This window comes from Bison bison, unplaced genomic scaffold (assembly GCF_000754665.1).
Source record: "Bison bison bison isolate TAMUID 2011002044 unplaced genomic scaffold, Bison_UMD1.0 scf7180017849866, whole genome shotgun sequence".
NCBI lineage: Eukaryota > Metazoa > Chordata > Mammalia > Artiodactyla > Bovidae > Bison > Bison bison.
In genome coordinates, this window is record NW_011480439.1 from 58,075 (window position 1) to 80,990 (window position 22,916).

At 47.2% G+C, this 22,916-nt stretch overlaps 1 protein-coding gene across 12 annotated transcripts in view; it reads left to right on the plus strand.

Moving 5' to 3' along the window:
- Positions 1-12: 12 nt before the first annotated feature.
- Positions 13-22,916, plus strand: part of GRK4 (G protein-coupled receptor kinase 4) — a 57,878-nt gene continuing 34,974 nt past the window's right edge. For 5 of the 12 annotated variants that reach the window (XM_010847985.1, XM_010848037.1, XM_010847970.1 and 2 more), the window contains exons 1-3: positions 8,493-8,971; positions 14,984-15,079; positions 21,430-21,542. In XM_010847985.1, the coding sequence (XP_010846287.1) occupies positions 8,641-8,971; positions 14,984-15,079; positions 21,430-21,542 (540 nt within the window). In that variant the 5' untranslated portion in view covers positions 8,493-8,640. The other 7 variants (XM_010848019.1, XM_010848028.1, XM_010848002.1 and 4 more) reach the window with 7 other exon arrangements.

Genomic DNA, 22,916 nt, shown 5'->3' on the forward strand with positions numbered 1-22,916 from the left:
GAGAACTTCTTGGCCAACACGATGCTGCTGAGAGCGCGCCAAGGTGGGTGCACAGCGGCGCCCCGACCCCGCCCGGGTCCTGAGCCCGTGCAGCCCCAGCCCTGCCGGGAACACCGACCCTGCCGCGGCCCCCGGATTTTCCGCGGAATCGGGACCCCCGGGCCCGCGCAGCCTGACTCTCTGGAGTGCGCGGTCAGCGAGTGGTCAGCCCGGGCACCTAACGCCTAAGCTGCTCCGTCGCCTTTCGGCGCCGCCTCGGGACCCGCGTGAAGGAAGCCCGCGCGCTTCTCCAGTCAGTCTGCTCTTGATCCCCTGTCCTGCCCTCCTTCCGGAACCTCGGGACGCAGTGTGGCTTCAGCGTCGGGCTAGCAGTGTGATCTGTCCCCAAGAGAGGAGGCCAGACCAACCAGTAAAGCCAGCGGCAAAGAACCGTGCCTTTGTGGTCTTCAAAGGGCCACCGAAGAGAATCCTGTGAACCACCCTGGGAGACTCTTCACTTAAGTGTCTATTGTTGTTGTTCAGTCTCTCAGTCGTGTCCGACTCTTCTGCGACCCGGTGGACTGTAGCCTGCCAGGCTCCTCTGTCCGTGAGATTTCCCAGGCAAGAGCGGGGGACTGTTACCATAGCATCTCTTCTTGGGTTTGAGGTTTGATGGTGTCCAGACTTGTGTAGAGTGGGTTTTAGCCCGGCTTAGGGCTAAATCTTTAGGGAGAGATTGAACACATTAGGAAGAATTCATGCTGGTCGCCATGTAGAAGCAGCAGTTGGGCCAGCCCTTCTGCTTGCTGACCCTAGGAATATAGTTCTCTGGGGAGGTGACTCCTCTGCTGCTCCTGGAGAGATGGGAGAGCTGGAGGCAGAGCCCACCCCATAGTTCTTCAGCCCCTTTGCTCTTAGGGATTCGGTGTGGGGTCAGCCGCTTCATCTTTGTGCTGGCAACAGAGTAAGTGCCCTCCTAAGGATGTGTATTTAATACAATCTGGAAGAAGTATTTTGTGTTCTGTCTCCCAGGGCTTCAGAGTTCCAGTCCTGGGTGCACATGTTGGCTAAGTCCTGGTGACCTGTGATGCTGCTGAGAAGCATCAATCAGTTCATCTTGTGATTAGTGCTTAACATTGTGTAAGAGAAATTAAACTGGAATATCAGACTTGGGGAGTTCTCTTTTTAAGCCACCTCCTTCCCATTTGTATCCTCAGCCGTTCAAGAAGAAAGATCTTGATTAAAATGTGCATGGTTTTTCACACCTTGGAGACTGCATCAGAAACACTGTGCAGGAAATTCTTGAAGTCACAGTGAGTGATGCAGAGAATTAGGGGTTACAACGGAGGGATTCTGAGTTCAGACGTAGTGAACTTTGTTATGTAAAGTGTTTGCTGTATTAGGAGTTGAAAATCAAGACCTCAATATTTTTGTGTGCTCACTTGAACCCCTCTGCGTAGAACGGAAGACGGGTAGGGAGAAGCCGGGTCCTGCTTTGCTGTTCAGGCCGTGGGGAGTCCTGAGTAAGATGGGGTGTTGATTGTCATCTGGCGCCCCTCACTCTGAACTCAACACTGATCGTAGAAGTGGACCATGCTCCATGGAAATCAGATCTGACTGAGGCTAAACCTGTTTTCTTTCTGCTCTGCTTTTATATCTGGGTATAATGAATGAATAGAGAATATTGTACAATAGAGAATATTGTACCAAACAGACTGCCTTACAGTGCTGTAGAGCTTAGGTAAGGAGGTACATGTAAGTGTGCTGTAAATGCTAAATAACATAAAACCACTGTTTTCTGCCATAAAGCCTAGGACCATGTTGATAATTGCTTAAGGAATTTGTATTAAGTTTGTTCCCGCAACTCTGAACTTGTGGTTTTATAACTCTGAGGAGGCCTGCCCCCAGCAGCAGGAGTGTTTCCTCCTGTGGTAAAGGAGTCGCTACGTCAGTGTGGTTAATGCTTAGAGAAGTTGAATCGGAAATGTCAGAAAGATGCGAATATTAAGTGCTGCATGTTGGTTATGATTTAGGGTTGTTTACCCAAGTTGGAAACTGTTTATTTGCTTTAGGAGCTTGTAAAGTATTTCTCAGAAAGTACTTTCTTGGACACTTGTCTGTTCATGGTTGCTTACTCCTCCGTTAGTTCCTCTGGCTCCGTATTAGGAGATTAACTTCTGAAATGAGTGGACGGAGCCTGCAGTCACATGTTGGCCCTGGGAACTGCAGTGTTGTCAGTCCAGTCATTTCTTAGATTTATTTCAAGTAAAATCAGTCTCTTTTCTTTTTTTGGCCTCAGGTTTGTTGAGATCTTTTCACCTTTCTCAGGAGTGTCGGCAGATGATGTCTCATTGGAAAGAACTGTGTGTGTGTCACTATGCCAGGCTCACCCTGAGGAGGTATGAAATGAGCATGTTATTCATATAGGAAAGTACGGAAGTCACCGATTCTTTGGAAACTCAGCATTTTTCCCCGTGCGGGACATTTGTGAAGCAGTTGATGGCCTTTAATTGTTTCGAATGAGAAGCTGAAATTGTTTCACATCATGCTTTTAGGAGACTAACTCTATTTTGTCTTCTTGCAGAAATTAACCTTATAAACGCGCAGGGAGGAGGATATGATATGAACATTAAACGTGGATTTTGGTCATGTGTACGGGAGTTGGTGATGGACAGGTGGGCCTGGAGTGCTGCAGCCCATGGGGTCGCAGAGTCGGACACAACTGAGTGACTGAACTCAACTGAACTGATAGCAATTCTGTTGAGGTTTCAGGTTGTAGTTTTATCTACAGGTTTGTTTAGCACCTGACGTATAGTTGATATACCTTTTATCATTAATGCTATCTCTTGCTGAAGCTTCCTCATCAGGGTTTTTGGTTGCAAGGAGTTTCTATAAGTAGCTTATATACCTTCCAATTCCAGAAATTGGTTTGGACATGCTCTTGTATGCTTACTGTTCAAACTTTCTGTGCAGCAGGCTCTTCTTATTTTCTCGTTTGGTTCTTTCCTCCTTTCAGGGCCATTTTACCTTCATCCTCCTTGTCCGTGTCTCTGGTCTTCCAGCTCAGAGGCACTCTCTGCCCGCTGGGAATCTGGAACTTGGAGCTCACAGCACGGGGTAGCCAGTGGTTCTCGGCTAAATTGTCATCTGTTGTAAGAACAGGACAAACTCTTACTTTTATTGTTTATCCCTTTCTGTGCTGGCCATATAATTGGCACTTAGTCGACAGTTGGAGATTAAGGGGGGCAATTTGGTAATTTCAAAAAAGAGAAGGTGAAATTTGTGCTGAAAACTAAAGGACTGGCTTGATACGGAGGGCTTAAGGCGTGTTCAGGTTTGATCGCAGAGCCTGATGGTCGATAGCTGAGAACAGGTAGCGTTAGTGGGGGTTTGCAGCATCCAGGCAGCGCGCTCAGTTCTCTCTGGGCACTACCCAAGCTCGGCCTAGACCTCATTCTCCTGTTCTTCAGAGCTGGGACTTCGAACAGCCCTCCTTCACAGTGTTGGCGGGAGGGCTGCGTGGATTAATGTGGTAGAGTGCTTGGTACTTAGAAAGTGCTCAGTAAATAATCATGGTGGTTGTGGTTGTAGGTTTGTTATGTCCAGAACCTTGATGATGAGCTGACACATTGCACCTGTGATCATTTAGTTGACCTCGAACCTGGCTCCTTGTCTCATTCTTTGGCGTTCTCTTCCTGAGTCCCCACGTGCAGGAGGTCCTTGAATCTCATTTATTCTTGAGCTTTATTATTTGTCTTGTTCATTTTTCATTTGTGTCTTCTCCCAGTACCCCCTTAGATGATTCTCTACACCTCTTAAGTTGACTGAGGGCAGTGGTTTCCTAGCTGGTCTCTACTTTCAGAGTTTTTTCTCTTTTATAATCCCCAAGGCTGCTAGAACACTCTTTCTAAAACACAGAGTTGTTCTCTTTAATAATCTCCTGTTTAAAATTTGGCCCTGGAGCTTCATCCCGGGTCACATCCAAATGCCTTAGTTCATCATGGCCCAGAGGGTCCTGCCTGACCACTGGCCTGCTCTCCTCTCCTTGTGCATAGCAGCTGTGGGTCATACCAGTTCATGCCCCTGGGCTTTTCTCTCCTGCCTGGCAAAGTCTTCTTCTTCCTTCCTGTTCCAGGAAGTCTCTTCTGGGAAATGTCCGAGGCTGTGCAGAAGGCTTGGTCACTGCCTCCCTCCAGCCCCTGCTGTGCCCAGGAGACACTCTCGCTGCGCTGGGTATGCCTGGGACAGCTTTGGGTCTCCTCTCCTGGCTCACCAGCACCCAGCACTGTGCTAGCGCTCAGTCTCTTTGCAAATGCCAAATGCTGGCTGAGGACAGAAGAGCACATCTCAGAAAGTCCCTCAGTACTGGTAAGAACCAGAAATTGAGATTTCAAAATAAGCTGTCCTTTTAGACTTCCCTGGTGGCTCAGACGGTAAAGCGTCTGTACAATGCGGGAGACCTAGGTTCAATCCCTGGGTTGGGAAGATCCCCTGGAGAAGGAAATGGCAGTCCACTCTAGTACTATTGCCTGGAAAATCCCATGGACAGAGGAGCCTGGTAGGCTACAGTCCATGGGGTTGCAGAGAGTCGGACACGACTGAGCAACTTCACTTTAGACTAGCAGTCTGGAAATAGGGACCGAGACCTGAGATTTTATTCAACTTTGGGGCATCAGTTGACCCCATACTTGTAAATGTTAAGTCTAGTACCGGAATGTTTATAGTACCTTTATTCATAATCGTCTCAAACTGGAAATAACCTTTCCACCCAAAGGGTATCAGTAAGAGAATGGATGAACAAGCCATGAAGCTCCGTAATTCCGTGCTGCCTTAGAAGAGAGAACTACTGACACGCACAACAGCTAGGCGTGTGTTGAGGGGAAGAGCAGGAGAAGCTGCAGTCCTCCATGATTTCCTGAGCTTGAAGAGAAATTGAATAATCCATGGTCATCACAGTGGTGATTGCCTGGAGGAAGGGGAGGGGCTGACACAGAAGAGGAGCTTTGGCGGATGGTGAGCACGCCCTGTTTATTGATCTGGGTGGTAATTGCACACATACGTTCATAGAAATTCGTCAAACAATATTCTTAAGATTAGTGCATATTATTGTGCAAATTATATCTGGTACAAGTTTTGTTTTTAGAGGAAAAAAAATTATAGAATGTTCTGATACTACCCTAGTGGTCCAGTGGTTGAGAATCCACCTTCCAGTGCAGGGGACATGGGTTTGATCCCTGGTCGAGGACCCCGCCTGCCGCAGGGCAGCTCAGCCCGTGCACTGCAACTCAGGAGAAGCCCGGGAGCCACAGGGGAGAGCCACACACAGCCACGGAGCCTCCCTGCCTCTGTGAGACCAGGGCAGCCAGGTGAGCAAGTGTCAGAGGTCACCATGAAGGTTAAAGACACAAATCCTGTCAACAGCGTGATCTTCCCTAAAACATGTTCCCTAAAGGCTTGGTTAGCTTTGCTTGTGAACATGCCTGAGTTTGGTGCCTTGTCCCTTCTCTGGAAGAAGGGCTGGCGTTGGTTCTTTTTATTATCTGTTTAGTTTCTTTAATAGTTATTCTGATATTCAAGATTCCTGTTTCTTCTTATGTTTGGTAATGTATATTTTCTAAAAAAAATTCTTGTCTACATTTTCAAACTTATTTGGCATAAATTTTATTTGTAACATTTTCATACTATTTTATAATTACAATTGTGATCTTTTTAATTTGGAGTATTATTTGTGTGTGCCTGTCATTTTTAATTAGACTTGCAAAAGATTTTTCTGTTTTCTATTTTATTAATCTTTTCAGTGAATCAGCTTTTGGTTTCATATGCTGTTGTATGTTTGCCTTCTATTTTACTAATTTCCACTTATATTATTATTTTGATTTTGATTTGCTTCTAGCTTCTTGAGTTGAATGCTTAATCCATTTCTTCTTTTTTCTTCCATTCCTTCATCAGGAATTTATTGACCATTTTATTTTATACTAGAGACTGTGGTTGGTACTGCGAGTAAACCATGAACTCAGCAGAAAATTTGCCTTTGAGGAGGTGACAGGCAAATGCTGAACATTAGTGTCCTAACTTGAGACTAAAGGCACTCTGATTAACAGAAAGTCATCTCTGAAAGAAGTAAAAGATCTGGGACCAGAAACGAATGAGCGTCTGCATCCAGTCTCCCACGCCTAGACTTATTTATCAGTCTCTTACTCAGTAGGACTTTGTGATCAGTGCACTGCTCTTGGATGAGCTAAGGCTTCAGACAGGTTACTTTCTGGTTAAATTAAGCACAGTTGTATAGAACGGGCAGCAGTCATGTGTTTCCAGTTCCCCAGTAGTAAGGCTTGTTCTGTTCAGATTGGGCAACTATTTCTTCTCTGCCTGGACTGTGCCCTCACCAGACGATCACTGTCTCGTGTTGTGTTGGCTCATTTCCTGGGTTCCAGGCCTTCCTTCTGTCATCGTCACTGGCATGGTGAGGGCTTTCCCCTTTCCAGTATCCCTGCACAGTGGTCGCTGCCTGTTCCTGGTCATTAGGGAAAGGCCCTCTTCCAGGCCTGAGACACTACAGCCCCCTGACTGCCCTGAACTGTAGAACCTTATCCTGGGTCTTCTGCCAGTTGATTCTGTGTTCTGTTTACATTTGAAGAGCTGGGGAGTGCCTTTTAAATGCTCTCCTTTGACAGAATAACAACAGAGATGGGAGTTCTCATGTTCTCCAGTGCTCAAGCTCCTGGACCTGTAGAAGTTCAGGAATTTTACTGTTCAACTGTTTTGGACCAGCAGACATGTCAGCTGTATTAATATTCACCTTAACACTCAGGTTGAAGTAACCCTTATGGTTTCTCACCAGGACAGTAATGTTGTTTCACCCCTTGTTGATATTGTTTCCCTCCCATTTCTCACTGAATATACAATATGAGTGGGGATGTCCAATTTTAGCCCAGTTGACACTTTTCAGTGTTTTTACTCTTGTGCATAAAGCATCCCAATCATATTCTGTTACCCAAAAAAGAGGGATCCATGTTTCAAATGAAACACATCTGAATGTAATCAACTAACTCATTCAAAAAAATTCTCACTGTTGTACTAAATAGAATCTGAATGAGCACTTTCCCATTCAGCCTGGCCGTGTGTCCGGCCAGCGGCCACTCATCGTGCTCATGCTGGACAGCACAGTTCTAGAAAACAATGATAATGTCGCTGCATGTTGGATGAGGAGAAACGTAGGTCCTGAAATAAACTGTTTCCTTCACAAATGAGAAAATATTCTTCTAAAGTAAAAAAAAAAAAAAAGTGCTAAAGAAGTAAAGTCCTCCAAATGAATATTAATTTTTAAGCTAAACTATTTTCTGTCAATATAAATTACCATTAGCAATCTAATAAATTCCAGTACCTTAGATTTTAAAAATATAATTCTCTAACACCCACTTTATGTCTTGGTGTCTACCAAGTGTGAGCCAACATCCGCTGGATCATCGAAAAAGCAAGAGAGTTCCAGAAAAACATATATTTCTGCTTTATTGACTATGCCAAAGCCTTTGACTGTATGGATCACAATAAACTGTGGAAAATTCTGAAAGAGATGGGCATACCAGACCACCTGACCTGCCTCTTGAGAAACCTGTATGCAGGTCAGGAAGCAACAGTTAGAACTAGACATGGAACAACAGACTGGTTCCAAATAGGAAAAGGAGTATGTCAAGGCTGTATATTGTCACTCTGCTTATTTAACCTATATGCAGAGTACATCATGAGAAACGCTGGACTGGAAGAAGCACAAGCTGGAATCAAGATTGCCGAGAGAAATATCAATAACCTCAGATATGCAGATGACACCACCCTTACGGCAGAAAGTGAAGAAGAACTAAAGAGCCTCTTGATGAAAGTGAAAGAGGAGAGTGAAAAAGTTGGCTTAAAGCTCAATGTTCAGAAAACTAAGATCATGGCATTTGGTCCCATCACTTCATGGCAAATAGATGGGGAAACAGGGTCTGACTTTATTTTATTGGGCTCCAAAATCACTGCAGATGGTGATTGCAGCCATGAAATTAAAACACGCTTACTCCTTGGAAGCAAAGTTACGACCAACCTAGACAGCATATTAAAAATCAGAGACATTGCTTTGTCAACAAAGGTCCATCTAGTCAAGGTTTTTCCAGTGGTCATGTATGGATGTGAGAGTTGGACTGTGAAGAAAGCTGAGCACCAAAGAATTGATGCTTTTGAACTGTGGTGTTGGAGAAGACTCTTGAGAGTCCCTTGGACTGCAAGGAGGTCCAACCAGTCCATCCTAAAGGAGATCAGTCCTGGGTGTTCATTGGAAGGACTGATGTTGAAGCTGAAACTCCAGTACTTTGGCCACCTGATGCAAAGAACTGACTCATTGGAAAAGACCCTGATTCTGGGAAAGATTGAGGATAAGAGGAGAAGGGGACGACAGAGGATGAGATGGTTGGATGGCATCACTGACTTAGTGGACACGGGTTTGGGTAAACTCCGGGAGTTGGTGATGGACAGGGAGACCTGGTGTGCTGCGGTTCATGGGGTCGCAAAGAGTCAGACACAACTGAGCGACTGAAGTGAACTGAACTAAAGTGTGAGAAGTATAAAGATTGTCCCCGTTGTTTGGAGCTCACGGGCTGGTGAAGGGGTAGGTTGACAATAATTGACATGCAGGGCAATGTGACAAGGAGGACGTGGCCAGAGCTGCTTAAACAGGTGAAGGGACCCACTCTGCCTGGGAACACGGAGAAGACTTCACACAGGAGGAGATCGTGGCGAGCTGAGCCTGGAAGGACAAACAGGAGTTTCCCAGACGAACAGAGAGGAAGGAGCCCTGCAGCCAGAGAAGAGCAGGACACGGGGTGCAAAGGGTGGAAGAAGCCGGCCGTGCTCAGGGAGCCGTGTGGCGTCCACACAGGTGGTACAGAGGAGAGTCCCGGAGAGCAGAGGCTGGAAACCACCAACTGGGGAGGGGGCTTCACGGCCAGTTTTGTGTTCGGTAAGATCACCTTGGCGTAGTCTGAGAGAGACAGACTGCAGGCAAGGGAAGTCAGGGTGGGGCTTTTGCCCAGTTCACCTGAGAAATGCTGAGTCTGGACAAAAGGGACGACAGGACGAGGAGAGGAGGGGGCAGACGCTAGAGGATCGGGGGGCGGAAGTAATGGGACCTGGCGGCAGGCAGGCTGTGGGATGTGAGAGAGAGAGCAGGGCCTGGGAAGCCTCCCAGGTCTCTGATTATAACCAGGCCTCCCCCACAGGGTGCCGTTTTCCGTGGGGCTTCCTTGTGGTCCAGTGGCTAAGACTGCGTGCTCTCCATGCAGGGGCCGGGTTGGATCTCTGGTCAGGGGACTGGATCCCGCATGCTGCAACTAAGACCTGGCATAGCCAAATAAATAAATTTTAAATTCCTGTTGCTTAAAAAAAAAAAAAATCCTGTTTCTAACCGATATCATCTGCCAACCTTCAGCCCAAATTTCATTTCCAGAGCAGACGCCACCGATAGACAAGTAATTTCTAACTTAACGGATTATCGGATCTTAAGCTCATAAGTGAGGGATATACCGAACAACAGAGATGGGAACAAATCAGCTGAATTACAACATTTCAATCCTATATAGAAGGCTTTAGTCCATTAACCATCAAAAGCTACAGTGTCTGACATAATATTTCAGGTTGATTAACTTTACTTTAAACTGCAAAGCAGAAAGACCAGCCTGGGGGAGGAATAGCTGAAACACAGAGTTAAGCTGAAACTCTTGGTGATAGCCTCCATTTTAATTAATGTTCTATTACTCATTGCTATTGACTTTTAAAAATAGTTTCATGTTAAGTATACTAAAAACAATGCTGGCCATATTCACATTAATGTGAAATTCCCACTAATTTCTGACAAGGGAAAATACATTTTCTCCAGCCTGAAACTTTGATTATTGGCTGCGGTCATCAGGACCTAAGATGCTCAGGAATCTTTGTAAAGCACTTCATCTAACTCCACGTCATTTTCATCCCCTGGGACCTAGCAGCAGATCTGCTGTCTGAAAGGTGAGACCTGGATGCAGGGCTCCATGGTCTGGGACCACAGACAGTGTTCCAGTAGGCAGGGTAGCTGCCCTGGCTGCAAACGGTCAGCATGAAGACACAGCATGAGAGAGATCAGTTCCCCTGTTTGACAAGGCCTCCTCCCAACTCTCATCCTCACTGAGCTGATGAATGGTCCAGGACGTTTGGGGAAGTTTCCTCAGGTGAAGATAACTTCACTGTATCTGCGTGATTCCTCTGAAACTGGTGTGTGTGCACTCAGTCACTGAGTCGTGTCTGACCCTTTGTGACACCGTGGACTGCGCCCCGCCAGGCTCCTCTGCCCATGAAATTCTCCAGGCAAGAATACTGAGGTGGGTTGCTATTTTCTTCTCCAGGGGATCTTCCCAAACCAGGGATCTGACCCGAGTCTCTGCATTCAGAGGCAGATTCTTTATCACTGAGCCATCTGGGAGGCCCTCTGGAGCCGGTACCGTGGGAGAAAGCAATTTTTCCCTCGGGATTTCCCTGGTGTCCTGTGGCCAAGACTCCAAGCTCCCAATGCAGGGGGCCCGGGTTTCAGGGAACTGGATCCCATATGCCACAACGAGAGTTTACCTGCTGCAACTGAAGACCCCACATGCCATAACTAAGACCTCATGCAGCCAAATAAGTTTTTTCAAAAATGCAGGTTTTGCCTTGTTGGAAAATGCCTTGGTTTTCTGTTCTGTCTGAGTGTCATCTTGCACTCTCAGGCTGGGTGGCCATCACGGTTCTCCAGCTTGTGTCTCCAGCCTGCTGCTGTGGACGCAATGCCTGCTCCCTGCCCCCACCCCAAAGTCACCTACTGTCACCTACTGATGCTCGGGGGCCCACTGGGAAGGGATTTGGAGGCAGGGCATTTGCGGGTAACTGTGTGTGGACGAGGTTGTGGGAGCGGGGGCTTTTGATGATTAACACCCTTATAAACAGAGAGCATGTACCGAGGAACGGTCGTGTGAGGACAGAACAAGGACAGGCATATCTAAACCAGGCACCAGATCTGCTGGTGCCTTGATCTCGGATGTCCCGCCTCAGAGCCCTAAGAAATGGGTGCTTGTTGTCTGAGTCGTGCCACCTGTGGTGACCTGTCTCGGCAGCCTCAGTGGTACGGATCTGCAAATCGACTCTCCACCTGCCCACTAGGCATCAGTGCTCGTAGACCTCAGTGCACACAAAACAGTCAGAACTAGAATCTTAATTCTCCTGCCCCAATTTTTCCTTTCAGCATCTCAGCTGAAGCTCAGGCCCCAAATCCTAGAATTGCCTTGATTGTTATACAGCATCTCCAGTCACTGGACAATTATTTTCATATCTCTCTTCAAAATGTAATCGACTCTGACCTCTTGCCACCTCCATCTGGAAGACTGCAGTTGCTGCTGCTTCGGCTCACTTCTGCCTTTCTGACCCAGTGGTCTGTTCTCAACACACCAGCCAGCGTGATTCTGTTAAAGTTCATGTTGGGTGTCAGCCTTCTCTACCTTCTTCATGGTTTTGCAGTCTGAGTAAAAGTAGAAACATTGGAATTACCAGGACAGCCAAAAATAAATAATTTTTTTTTTTTTTTTAAAGAAATGAAGAATGCCTTTGTGGGCTCATTTGTAGACTGAACAGGGCTGAGGAAAGACTGAGCTTCAGGATGTGATAGTAGAAATTTCTGAAACTGAAAAGGAGAAAAAAAAGACAAAAGAAATCAGAACACCCAAGAACTGTGAGACAGCTACAAAAAGTGTAACATGCATATAAGGGAAGACCAGAAGGGGAAGAAACAGAGAAAAGAAGTGGAAGAGATTTGAAACAATAATAACTGAAAATTTCCCCAAACTAATGTCAGACATCAAGTCAAAATCCAGGAAGCTCAGAAAACACCAAATAGGAGAAATGTCCCCCAAAACTACACCTAGGCAAATCACATTCAAAGACATGGAAATCACACCAAACACACAAAATAAGAATGGTAACTACGAAGAAACAAACAACCCCAAATATACGGAATTCAAAGGTAAAGAAAAAAACCAGAAAGAAGCCAGAGAGAAGAACACCTTACTTCCAGAGGATGAAAGATAGGAATTGCATCTGACTTCCGAGAAACTACACAGAATTTCTTACGAAAATATCCCTCAAAAATGAAGAACATAGACTTTCCAGTTCAGTTCCGTCACTCAGTCATGTCTGACTTTGCGACCCCATGGACTGCAGCACGCCAGACTTAACTGTCCATCACCAACTCCTGGAGCTTGCTCAAACTCCATCGAGTTGATGATGCCATCCAGCCATCTCATCCTCTGTCGTCCCCTTCTCCTGACTTCAGTCTTTACTTTGCAGTTTTTTTGATAAGGTAATTTTACTGCCTGTGAAGTGGCATAGTGTTATTTGAGAGTGGACTTGGATTAGTCATAAATATATATTATTAACTCTGAAACAACCACTAAAAACAATTTAAAGAGAAGTATAATTTATATACTAAGAAAGATGAGAAAATTGTTTCATAATATCAATTATAACTGAAAGGCAAAAAAAAGAATGGAAGACAACAAGAACAAAGAACAAGGGCAAGAAATAGAAAAGAGTGACTAATATTGTATATGGTAATCCAACTATGTTAGTAATCGCTTTTCATGTGAGTGGTCTAAGTGTGCCGATTCTAAGAGGTTGTCAGAGTGTAAGAAATAACAAGACCCAACTCTATGTTGTCTACAGGAAAGCCATCTTAAATACAGAGATGCATTTAGGTTAAAGACAGAGATGGAGAAAGATGCACCGTGCCAACACTTGTCGAAAGACAGCAGTGCGCAGTGGCGCCCCACTAGCTGTCCGTTTCATCTACGCAGCGGCGCCACCTAGCGTCCGTTTCATGCGCAGCAGTGGCGCCCCCTAGCTGTCCTTTTCATCTGCGCAGCGGCGCCCCCTAGCGTCCGTTTCATGCGCAGCAGTGGCGCCCCACTAGCTCTGTTTCATATGCGAAGCGGCGCCCCACTAGCTGTCCGTTTCATCTGCGCAGCGGCGCCCACTAGCTGTCTGTTTCATACGTGATAGTGCTCAGAAGCCAATGCTGCTCTCTCAGCTTGTCTCCTCTCCTTCCTGCACTGTGTCCACAAGTTCATTTTCTGAATCTTCGCCTCTGTTCCTGACCTGCAAATGGGTTCATCAGCATCATTTTTCTAGATTCCGTATATATGTGTTAATGTGAAGAGCCTATCATTGTAAAGACCCTGATGCTGGGAAAGACAAGGCAAGAAGAGAAGTGGGTGGCAGAGGATGAGAGAGTTGGATGGCATCACTGACTCAATGGACATGAGTTTGAGCAAGCTCCGGGAGATGGTGAGGGACAGGGAAGCCTGGCGTGCTGTAGTCCATGGGGTCGCAGAGAGAGTCAGACATGACTTAGTAAGGGAATAATAACAGTGTATTGCTCTTTCTGACTCACTTCACTCTGTATGACAGGCTTGAGGCTCATCCACATGGCTACCGATGACTCAATTGCGTTCCTTTTCTTGGCTGAGTAATACGCCGTTGTATGTATATACCACACCATCTTTATCCATTCCTCTGTCAGGGTACTGAGCTCAGTGCTCTGTGGCATCCTGGAGGGGTGGGGTGGTGGGGTGGAAGGGAGGTTCACGAGGGAGGGGATGTGTGTATGCAACGTGGCTGATTGATGATATACAGCAGAAACTGACAAAACATTGTAAAGCAGTTATATTCCAATAAAAACATCAGCCTACCTTCCTTGTTGTCATCGTCGTTTTTCAGTCGCTCAGTCGTGTCTGACTGTGACCCTGTGGACTACAGCACACCAGGCCCCTACCCATAGGTAACTATTACTCTGATTTATGTAAGTTTCAGCTGTTTTTGAAATTTATATCAGTGTAATTATACTGTCTGAATTCTTTTGTGTCCAACTTCCTTTGACTTCCCAGATAGCTCAGTTGGTAAAGAATCCTCCTGCAATGCAGGAGACCCCGGTTCGATTCCTGGGTCGGGAAGATCCCCTGGAGAAGGGAAAGGCTACCCACTCCAGTATTCTGGCCTGGAGAATTCCATGGACTGTATAATAGTCCACGGGGTCTCAAAGAGTCGGATACGACTGAGCAACTTTCACTCACTTTCCTTTACTCAGGATTGTTTTTGAAATCCGTTCATGCTGCAGGTGGTGTTCAGTTGTACTCAAATAGCACAGTTTTTTGCCCTTGCCCCAAGAAGACAACAGGAGTGCCTGTATCCGTCCACACAGCTGAAACTTCAGAGGAAGGAAGGTCATCAACAGTAAAGATGAAAGGGACTTCCCTGGTGGTCCAGTGGTTAAGAATCTGCCTTCCATTGCAGGGCATGGGGGTTTGATCCCTGCTTGGGGAACTACCATCCCAGATGCTCTGGGGCAGCTAAGCCCCTGCCCCTCAGCTACTGAGCCTGCTCACTGCAGCCTGGGCACTGCAACTGGAGAGAAGCCTGCAGGCTGCAGCTAGGACCTGGCACAGCCAAATAATAAATAAAAACATCTTTCTAAACTATTATCTAATTGCTCTTCCTACCATTCTTGTCTTGCTAGGGACAGTCCTCCTAGGCCTTTCAGAGGCTTGCATCCTCACCTCCGAGGTCTCTGCTCATGTGTGGCCCAGAGGGGCCTCTCCTGGTCCCATCTCAGCCCAACGAGCACCCTCCGCCTTTGCGTGGCCTGGTTTTGTTTCACACCATTTATCACTGTGTGTGTGTGCGTGTGCGTGTGCGCGTGTGCTCTGTCACTTCAGTCACGTCTGACTCTTTGCAGTCCTATGGACTGTAGCCCACCAGGCTCGTCTGTCCATGGGGTTCTCCAGGCAAGAATACTGGACTGGGTTGCCATGCCCTCCTCCAGGGGATCTTCCCAACCCAGGGATCACCTGAGTGGAAGTAAGTAGCTGTTAGAAATGCGTAGTTCTGAATGTTACAGAAATCCTTTTTTTTTTCTTTTTAGGAGGGATTAACAAGAAAAGTGGCCGCAGTAAGAAATGGAGGGAGATGCTGAGACTTCCCCCGGTCAGCCAGTGCAGCGAGCTTCGCCAGTCTGTCGGTGAGTACGGAGGCGCGCCTGCCTCTCCGGAGGCCGCGTCTAGTGCGTGATGTTTCCCTCTGTTGGATGTTATTTTCTCTTGAGTGCCTTGTTTGTTTCAAATCCTCTATGATAGATTCTCCTTATACCATTGGGATTCTTCACAGGAAGAAACCGCATAGGTTTTCTAATGTGCGTTAGAAACATAAAGTATATGGCTATTGACTTTTTCATTAAAAAGGTCTTGGAAATTCCCTGGTGATCCAGTGAGTAGGACTCCACACTTTCTTTCACTGCTGTGGGCCCAGGTTCCGATCCCTGGTCGGGGAACTAAGATCCCACAAGCTGTGCAGCACGACCAAATAAATAAATAAAATTAAGAACATTCTGTAAGATGTAGTATAGGCCCATTGTTCTGGATAGAACTGAAGAGAAATGTGGCAATCATCCCCTCTAGAGGGGAACGCTGGTAACCCTTTTCCATTCTTCTTCCAAACAGTTCTCTATGCGTGTGGACAGGAATTCTTGATGGGAACTTCAGGAAAAGAGTGGTCAGATAAACAATAAGATGCGTCAGTGTCATGGGCCACTCTACAGCTGTGAGAGTGTTAGCCACAGGTCCTGACGTGAGCCAAGAACTCATGTGCAGAGCCGTGCGTGAGGGCAGCCATCACTGTTTGTTTAGAGATGTGATTTCCAGTTCAAAGGATATACATTCAAAATGTTGATATTCCCAAGTTGCCTTTTGCAAACTCTGTCACCTTACCCTTGCCTGGGACTTTGCTAACACTGATTGTTGCCAGTGTTTTTCATCTTTTTGTTGTTGTTCAGTCGCTTATTTGTATCCGACTCTTTGTGACCCCATGGACTGCGACATGCCAGGCTCACTGTCCGTCACTGTCTCCTGAAGTTTGCTCAGATTCATGTCAAATTGTAATTTGAAAAATGGTCTCATCTTAATTATGGATGGAATTGAGCAGTTTCCTTGGGTTTTTCAATTTTATTTTCTTCTAATTCATTTGTAAAATTTCTTTGTATGTGAAATGAGTTATCCTTTTATATTCAATGTGAATACATTTTCTATTTCTGCTCTTGCCTTTTGACTTGCAGTATTTTTTCAATATGGACGTTTTAATTTTTTATGTAGACAAATATATCAATATTTTTCTTCTTAGCCTCTGAACTTTTTGTTGTATTTAGGGAAGACACCTTTACTCCAAGATAATTTTTTTTTAATCTGTTTTTTCTTTAGTACCATTATAATTCCTTTTAAAGAAAGTTTAAATATTTTAACTATCAAAATTAACTTCAGATAGCATAAAGTCAGAGTATTTTTCCCCTAGAAAAACATATCCAACCTTATTATTTAACCTCATTACATCTTTTTTCTCATTATGTTTTAAAAACAACAATTTTTTTTAGATATAATTAGCATACCCTATAATTCACCTGTTTAAAGTGTATAATTCAGTGGTTTTTAATATATTCACAGAGTTGTGCAATCATTACTACAGTCAGTTTTTCAGTTTTACAACATTTCCATCACCCAGAAAGAAACCCCGTGCTCCCTGGTAGTGCTCCCGGTTCCCGCCCCCACGTCCAGCCACGGGCAGCCACGCATCCACCTCTGTGTCCATGGATCTGCCGATCCTGGACATTTCATATAGATGGGAACTGTACACTCTGTGGGCTTGTGTGACTGGCTTCTTTTCACTTAACCTCATCTCTTCAGAGTTCCTGCGCTGTGTGGCGTGGATCAGTACTTACCTCCTTTTGTTGTCAAATACTCTTCCACTGTACATGTTATACTTATCCATTCATCATTTCATAGACATTGAGTTGTTTTCCATTTTTTGTCTGTTATGAATAATATGGCTACAGTTCAGTTCAGTTGCTCAGTTGTGTCCGACTCTTTACGACCCCATGGACTGCAGCACGCCAGGCCTCCCTGTCCATCACCAACTCCCGAAGTTTACTCGAACTCATGTCCATTGAGTCGGTAACGCCATCCAACCAGCTAGCTCATCCTCTGTCTTCCCCTTCTCCTCCCGCCTTCAATCTTTCCCAGCATCATGGTCTTTTCTAACGAGTCAGTTCATCACATCAGGTGGCCAAAGTTATTCATGTACAAGTCTTTTTTAATTGTGGTAAAATAAACGTAACAGAAGTGGCCACTTTAACCGTTTTGAAGTGTGAAGTTCAGTGGTGTTTGTTTGGAGATTGTACGTGTGTCTGAGAAGGACCTCTGTCTGCCCTGTGCTGCCTACATGATTCAGATCTGTTGCAGCTCGGGGCTAGCTGCTCTGAGCCCTCGATTTCCTCAACGTCCCCGAGAGCGGCCCTCCCTGTCGTTGCCTCCTCACCGCTGAGGGACTTGGAACTGGAACCAGTTGCCTTCTGAGACACTTTTATTGTGAGAAACTGGCCCTTCCCTCAGAGAAGGCAATGGCACCCCACTCCGGTACTCTTGCCTGGAAAATCCCATGGACGGGGGAGCCTGGTGGGCTGCAGTCCATGGGGTCGCTAAGAGTCGGACACGACTGAGCGACTTCACTTTGACTTTTCACTTGCATGCATTGGAGAAGGAAGTGGCAACCCACTCCAGTGTTCTTGCCTGGAGAATCCCAGGGACGGGGAAGCCTGGTGGGCTGCCGTCTATGGGGTCGCGCAGAGTCGGACACGACTGAAGCGACTTAGCAGCAGCAGGCCCTTCCTTCCCATGCTTGCCGCCTCCCTCAGGTCACCAGTGCTCTTCCACAGGCTGGTGCCCTGGCCCCAGTGCGCTGCCCCTCTCCCCGTCCACGGCCCGAGTCCTTCCAGATGGCCCTCGGACATGAGCATGTCCCACAGATGTCTTCAAAATGCCCGACTTGTAAGAATAACTGTGAAGGTCAAACGCGTAGATCCACGGAGAGGACTTACAGGTGCCCTGGCACACAGTGAGAGGAGGAAATTCTCTCCTGTTGTTTGTTTTTATCTGCTCCTTCCAGGAAGGAGGGAGACTCCTTGGTATAGCATCTAGGCCTTTTGAAGCTGTGAGCTTTGTTTTTTCCCCTTGAAGCTTCATTTGCCTCCACATTGGCCTCCCTGCGTGTCCTCTTTCAGCCTCTCTGAACTGCTTGTGGGGTTAGTCGCTTGCCTCTGTGTATCTTGGTCCATAGATGGTCCTAACAAATTAAAATCTGGTACAGTAGCATAGCATTATAAGGGATGTGTAGTCCATGCGATCTAGAAGCTGTTCAGTGTGGCTGGAGCCAGAAAGAAGAAACTGTTCTGACCTGAACTCACACTCCGCCGAGGAGCATGGAGCTGTTGGTTTCTAGTTTGTCTGTTTTCTGCTCCGTCTACGTTGTACTCACTAGTCATCCTTTTTGGTTTCCATTTTGTCCTCTTCGATTTCTTTCTTATTCTGTTATTACAGCCCCTCAAGTGATTGTTACTGCTTACTGTGTCCCTCTGGATCTTTGCATTTTGCGGTTAATTTTTTGTTCTTTCTTAGAGGTTTTGTCTCTCCTTAGCTGCTGGGAATGCCTCTGAGACGTCCCTACCTCTGAATCAACCTTCTTTTGTCGTGTTTAGCATTTACTGGAGCCTTTAATCTTGGGCCTGGGAGAATTTAATGTATATTTAATTATAAAACTTATGTATGCTTAATTATAAAGTTTAATATGTGTCTAATTTAAGAGAGGGGCTTCCTCTGTGGTCACGTGGTTCGACTTTCCTGGGCACCCCTCTGTTGCATGGGGTTCTGGAAGGTGGGTGGGTCAGCGAGGTCCATCTGGACGGAGCCTGTGTTCCAGGGGCCACAGCGCTGCCCCACTCTACCAGCTCAGCGTGTAGTTCCTCCAGCCGGGCTCTGCCTCCCTGGGGTCTCAGTGTCTCTCTTGTCAAATACCCACATTCTGCAAAGTGGCTTCAGCCTGAAGTCCCCTGGACTGCAGTTGTGTTCAGGCCTGGGCGGGCTTCCTGGTCTCTGAGGACTCGCTGGTGGCTCCTTTATCGGTCCTGCGCTGTTGGCTTTCTCTCTTCCTGTTGTTCAGTTGCTCAGTTGGGTCCTACTGTTGTGTGTGTGTGTCTGACTCTTTACAACCCCATGGACTGTAGCCCACCAGGCTTCTCTGTCCATGGCATTTCCCAGGTGAGAATACTGGAGTGGGTTGCCATTTCCTCCTCCAGGGCATCTTCCTGACCCAGGGATCAAACCCGTGTCTCTTGCATTGCAGGCGGTTTCTTTACCGCTGAGCCACGTGGGAAGCCCATGCAGTGCTCAGGTCTCTTGACTCCCGGGACACCTGCATTCTTCCTTCCGCGTCAGGTCTCTTGACCCCCGGGACACCTGCATCCTTCCTTCCGCGTCAGGTCTCTTGACCCCCGGGACACCTGCATCCTTCTTTCCGCATCAGGTCTCTTGACTCACGGGACACCTCCTTCCGCGTCAGGTCTCTTGACCCCCGGGACACCTGCATCCTTCCTTCCGCGTCAGGTCTCTTGACCCCCGGGACACCTGCATCCTTCTTTCCGCGTCAGGTCTCTTGACCCCCGGGACACCTGCATCCTTCCTTCCGTGTCAGGTCTCTTGACCCCCGGGACACCTGCATCCTTCCTTCCGCGTCAGGTCTCTTGACCCCCGGGACACCTGCATCCTTCCTTCCGCGTCAGGTCTCTTGACCCCCGGGACACCTGCATCCTTCCTTCCGCGTCAGGTCTCTTGACCCCCGGGACACCTGCATTCTTCTTTCCGCGTCAGGTCTCTTGACCCCCGGGACACCTGCATCCTTCCTTCCGCGTCAGGTCTCTTGACCCCCGGGACACCTGCATCCTTCCTTCCGCGTCAGGCTTCATCCTCTCCGCTGTGGTTTTGTTTTGGTCCTTGGAGGAGGAGCCTGGGTGAGAAGGCCGGCAGACCCGTGCTCCATCTGCCACCCCGCTGGAAACCGGGAAGATCTACGAACCTCCGAGTGTGGGGGCAAAGCCTTTACAGCTCCCAGCTTTGGACTTCCCTGGCTGTCCACGGGTTAAGCCTCCGTGCTTCCACTGCAGGGGTCACGGGTTAGATGCCTGGTCCCCCAGTGGTGAGCACCCCACACTTCTACTGCAGGGGGCGAGGGCTGGAAGCCTAGTCCCCCAAAGAAGTTCCACCTGCTGCGAGGTGCAGCCACAAACAAAAAACAAACCAAAAAACCTCTCAACTTTTAAAAACATCACCCCTTTAACTACTTTATATCCTGTGTTTTTTAAATGAAATGAGTGAGTATCCCTAAATAAAATGTGGTAGCTGAGTTGGATAAAGTGGGTGGCAGAATTTTTGCCAAACTGCTGCTGACATTTGTTGAAACAAGCAGTTGTGCAATGGGAAACATGGTTTTATATCCTTGGCTGCATTCCCCACATGCAGACTCAGTGATCTAAACAGGATTTCGTTCCTACTTATACCTGGCATTAATAAACCCTTCAGTTGAGGAGTTTGTTAGGGCCTGCTTGATTTTCATGAGTTTCACTTGATTCTTCACCTTTATAGCTGGTTTAGGAATGTGAAAAAAGTGAAGGTGTTGCTCAGTTCTGTCTGACTCTCTGTCCATGGGATTCTCTAGGCAAGAATATGGGAGTGGGTTGCCATACGCTTCTCCAGGGGATTTTCCCGACCCAGGGATCGAACCCAGATCTCCTGCTTTGCAGGCACATTCTTTACCATCTGAGCCATAGGAATATCTGAACATAATTATGCTCAAGTTCAGAGCCACTGCTAAAAGAGCAACTGATTTTCTTGCTGAAGTTTAAATCGACCTATTTTGAACATAGGATTTTGCCTTATAGTCCTTGTGACACTTTTGCCAAATTTTAGTGCCTTGTTCTCAAGATAATATGAGTGTTTGGGGTAAGGTAAGGTATACAATATATTATCCCACCAGAGAGCAAAAAAAAAACGGTTAAAAAATCGTTAAAAATATATTTGTTAACTTGTGAAAGAATAGAAATGTATCAAAACAAAAAAGTTTTCAAAAATCTAAAGTAGTATGTTCCTGTGATGAATTTCACATGCGTGTAATTTGTGCCTAACACACGGAGTGGGTGGAGTCGTGGGAGGACCGACCCAGCGCCCTTTCCTGCCCCTGGGTTCCCCAGGGAACCCCCCCTTTCCTCTGGTGGGGAGCAGGGAATTCCCAGTCCGTCTCCACACACCTTTCTTCATCTGTTCTTCCAACTGCCTTTGGCACTTTAATTTTAAATATCCGTGATAACCCAGTGTGAACTAGTAAACAAAACTGTGGTCTCAACAATAACACTGCGAGTGCTGTTTCTGCTGTGCACTGTGTCAAGTAAAAGTAGTGAGGTTCAGAAAAGCTTCTGTGTGTTGTCTTCTCTTCACCCAGAGAAGGACTACAGCAGCCTCTGTGACAAGCAGCCGATCGGAAGACTCCTCTTCAGGCAGTTCTGTGACACGAAAGGGGATCTGAAGAGGCGGATTGAGTTCCTGGATGCAGTGGTGAGTGATTTATCACCGCGTTGAGCCACCCGAGCCCGGGCTTTTCAAAAAAATGGAAAACTCGCTTGAGGGCTCTCTCAGGCGATCAGACCCTGCAGCGCGGTGAGGGCACAGAGACTAGCCGTCCTGGCGGCGCGCCCTGTTGGGTTAAAGCGGATAAAGTCGTAGTTCATACAGATTGCTTCCCAAGCTTCGGAGAGTCAAAGGTGTTTACGATGTAGCTTTGAAGCGTGCTGCTTTCCCTTGCAAGAAGGCTAAAGAGCTGGTGAAGGCAGCGCTTGAGAGCCGCCTCCTCCAGGCGCCCTGAGTGCTTGGAGACGCTTCCACCCAGAGCACGCACAGGGAAGAAGCCAGCGCAGGAAGCAGGGTCACAGCGAATGGAGTTGACCGTCCTTCTAAGTCTGCCTGACATCTCTGTGTCTCCAGCTCGACGTTCACCCTGATTTCCTTCTAGGTTAGGAGATGTTGTGTTTCTGAAACCATATAGATAGCACCGGCAAGACTAGAAGCTTCAACACTATAAAATTCAGAAGCGGCTTAATGGACAGTTGGGAGTTGTGCCCAGATTATGACACTTCCCTCGCTGCTTTGGCCTGTCCCAGTCACATGAGCAAATGTGTATTGACTCCATACTGTATGCAAAGGACTAGCCTATATCATGGGGATTTTAGTCATTTTTTCCCCCTTGACTTAGCTTTTTAGAAATACGTACCTATATGTATTCTTTCGGAAAACCGTGTGGGGCCCTTGCCTGTTTTGTTGTTTGCTCGTGCTCTGGGAGCTCCCCGGCTCTCCTCTCTGGTGCCTGGACTGGGCTGAGAGATGGCTGTGAGGGAGACAGTCAGAGCTTCCTTTTGAAGGCTTCTCAGATGGCACTAGTGGTAAGGAACAACCTGCCTGCCAGTGCAGGAGACATAGGGGACACGGGTTCCATCCCTGGGTCGAGAAGATCCCCTGGAGCAAGGCGTGGCAGCTCACTCCAGTGTTCTTACCTGGGCAGTCCCATGGGCAGGGGAGCCCAGCAGTTCATGGGCGTGGCAGCTCACTCCTATGTTCTTACCTGGGCAGTCCCATGGGCAGGGGAGCCCAGCAGTTCATGGGCGTGGCAGCTCACTCCAGTGTTCTTACCTGGGCAGTCCCATGGGCAGGGGAGCCCAGCAGTTCATGGACCCATATGGTTGTGCAGAGTTGGACGCAACTGAAGTAGCTGAGCATGTGTGCTCCCTTTTTTAAACTCTCTCTTTTGTCCTGGCCTGCAGTCGATGCAAACGCTGCGTTAGTTTCAGGTGTGCATCCGAGTCTTCCGATGAATCGTGACCCCTTTAGCTTCTAGGTGCCTGGCTTGCTGGCTGTGGCAGCAGGATTAGTCTTTCG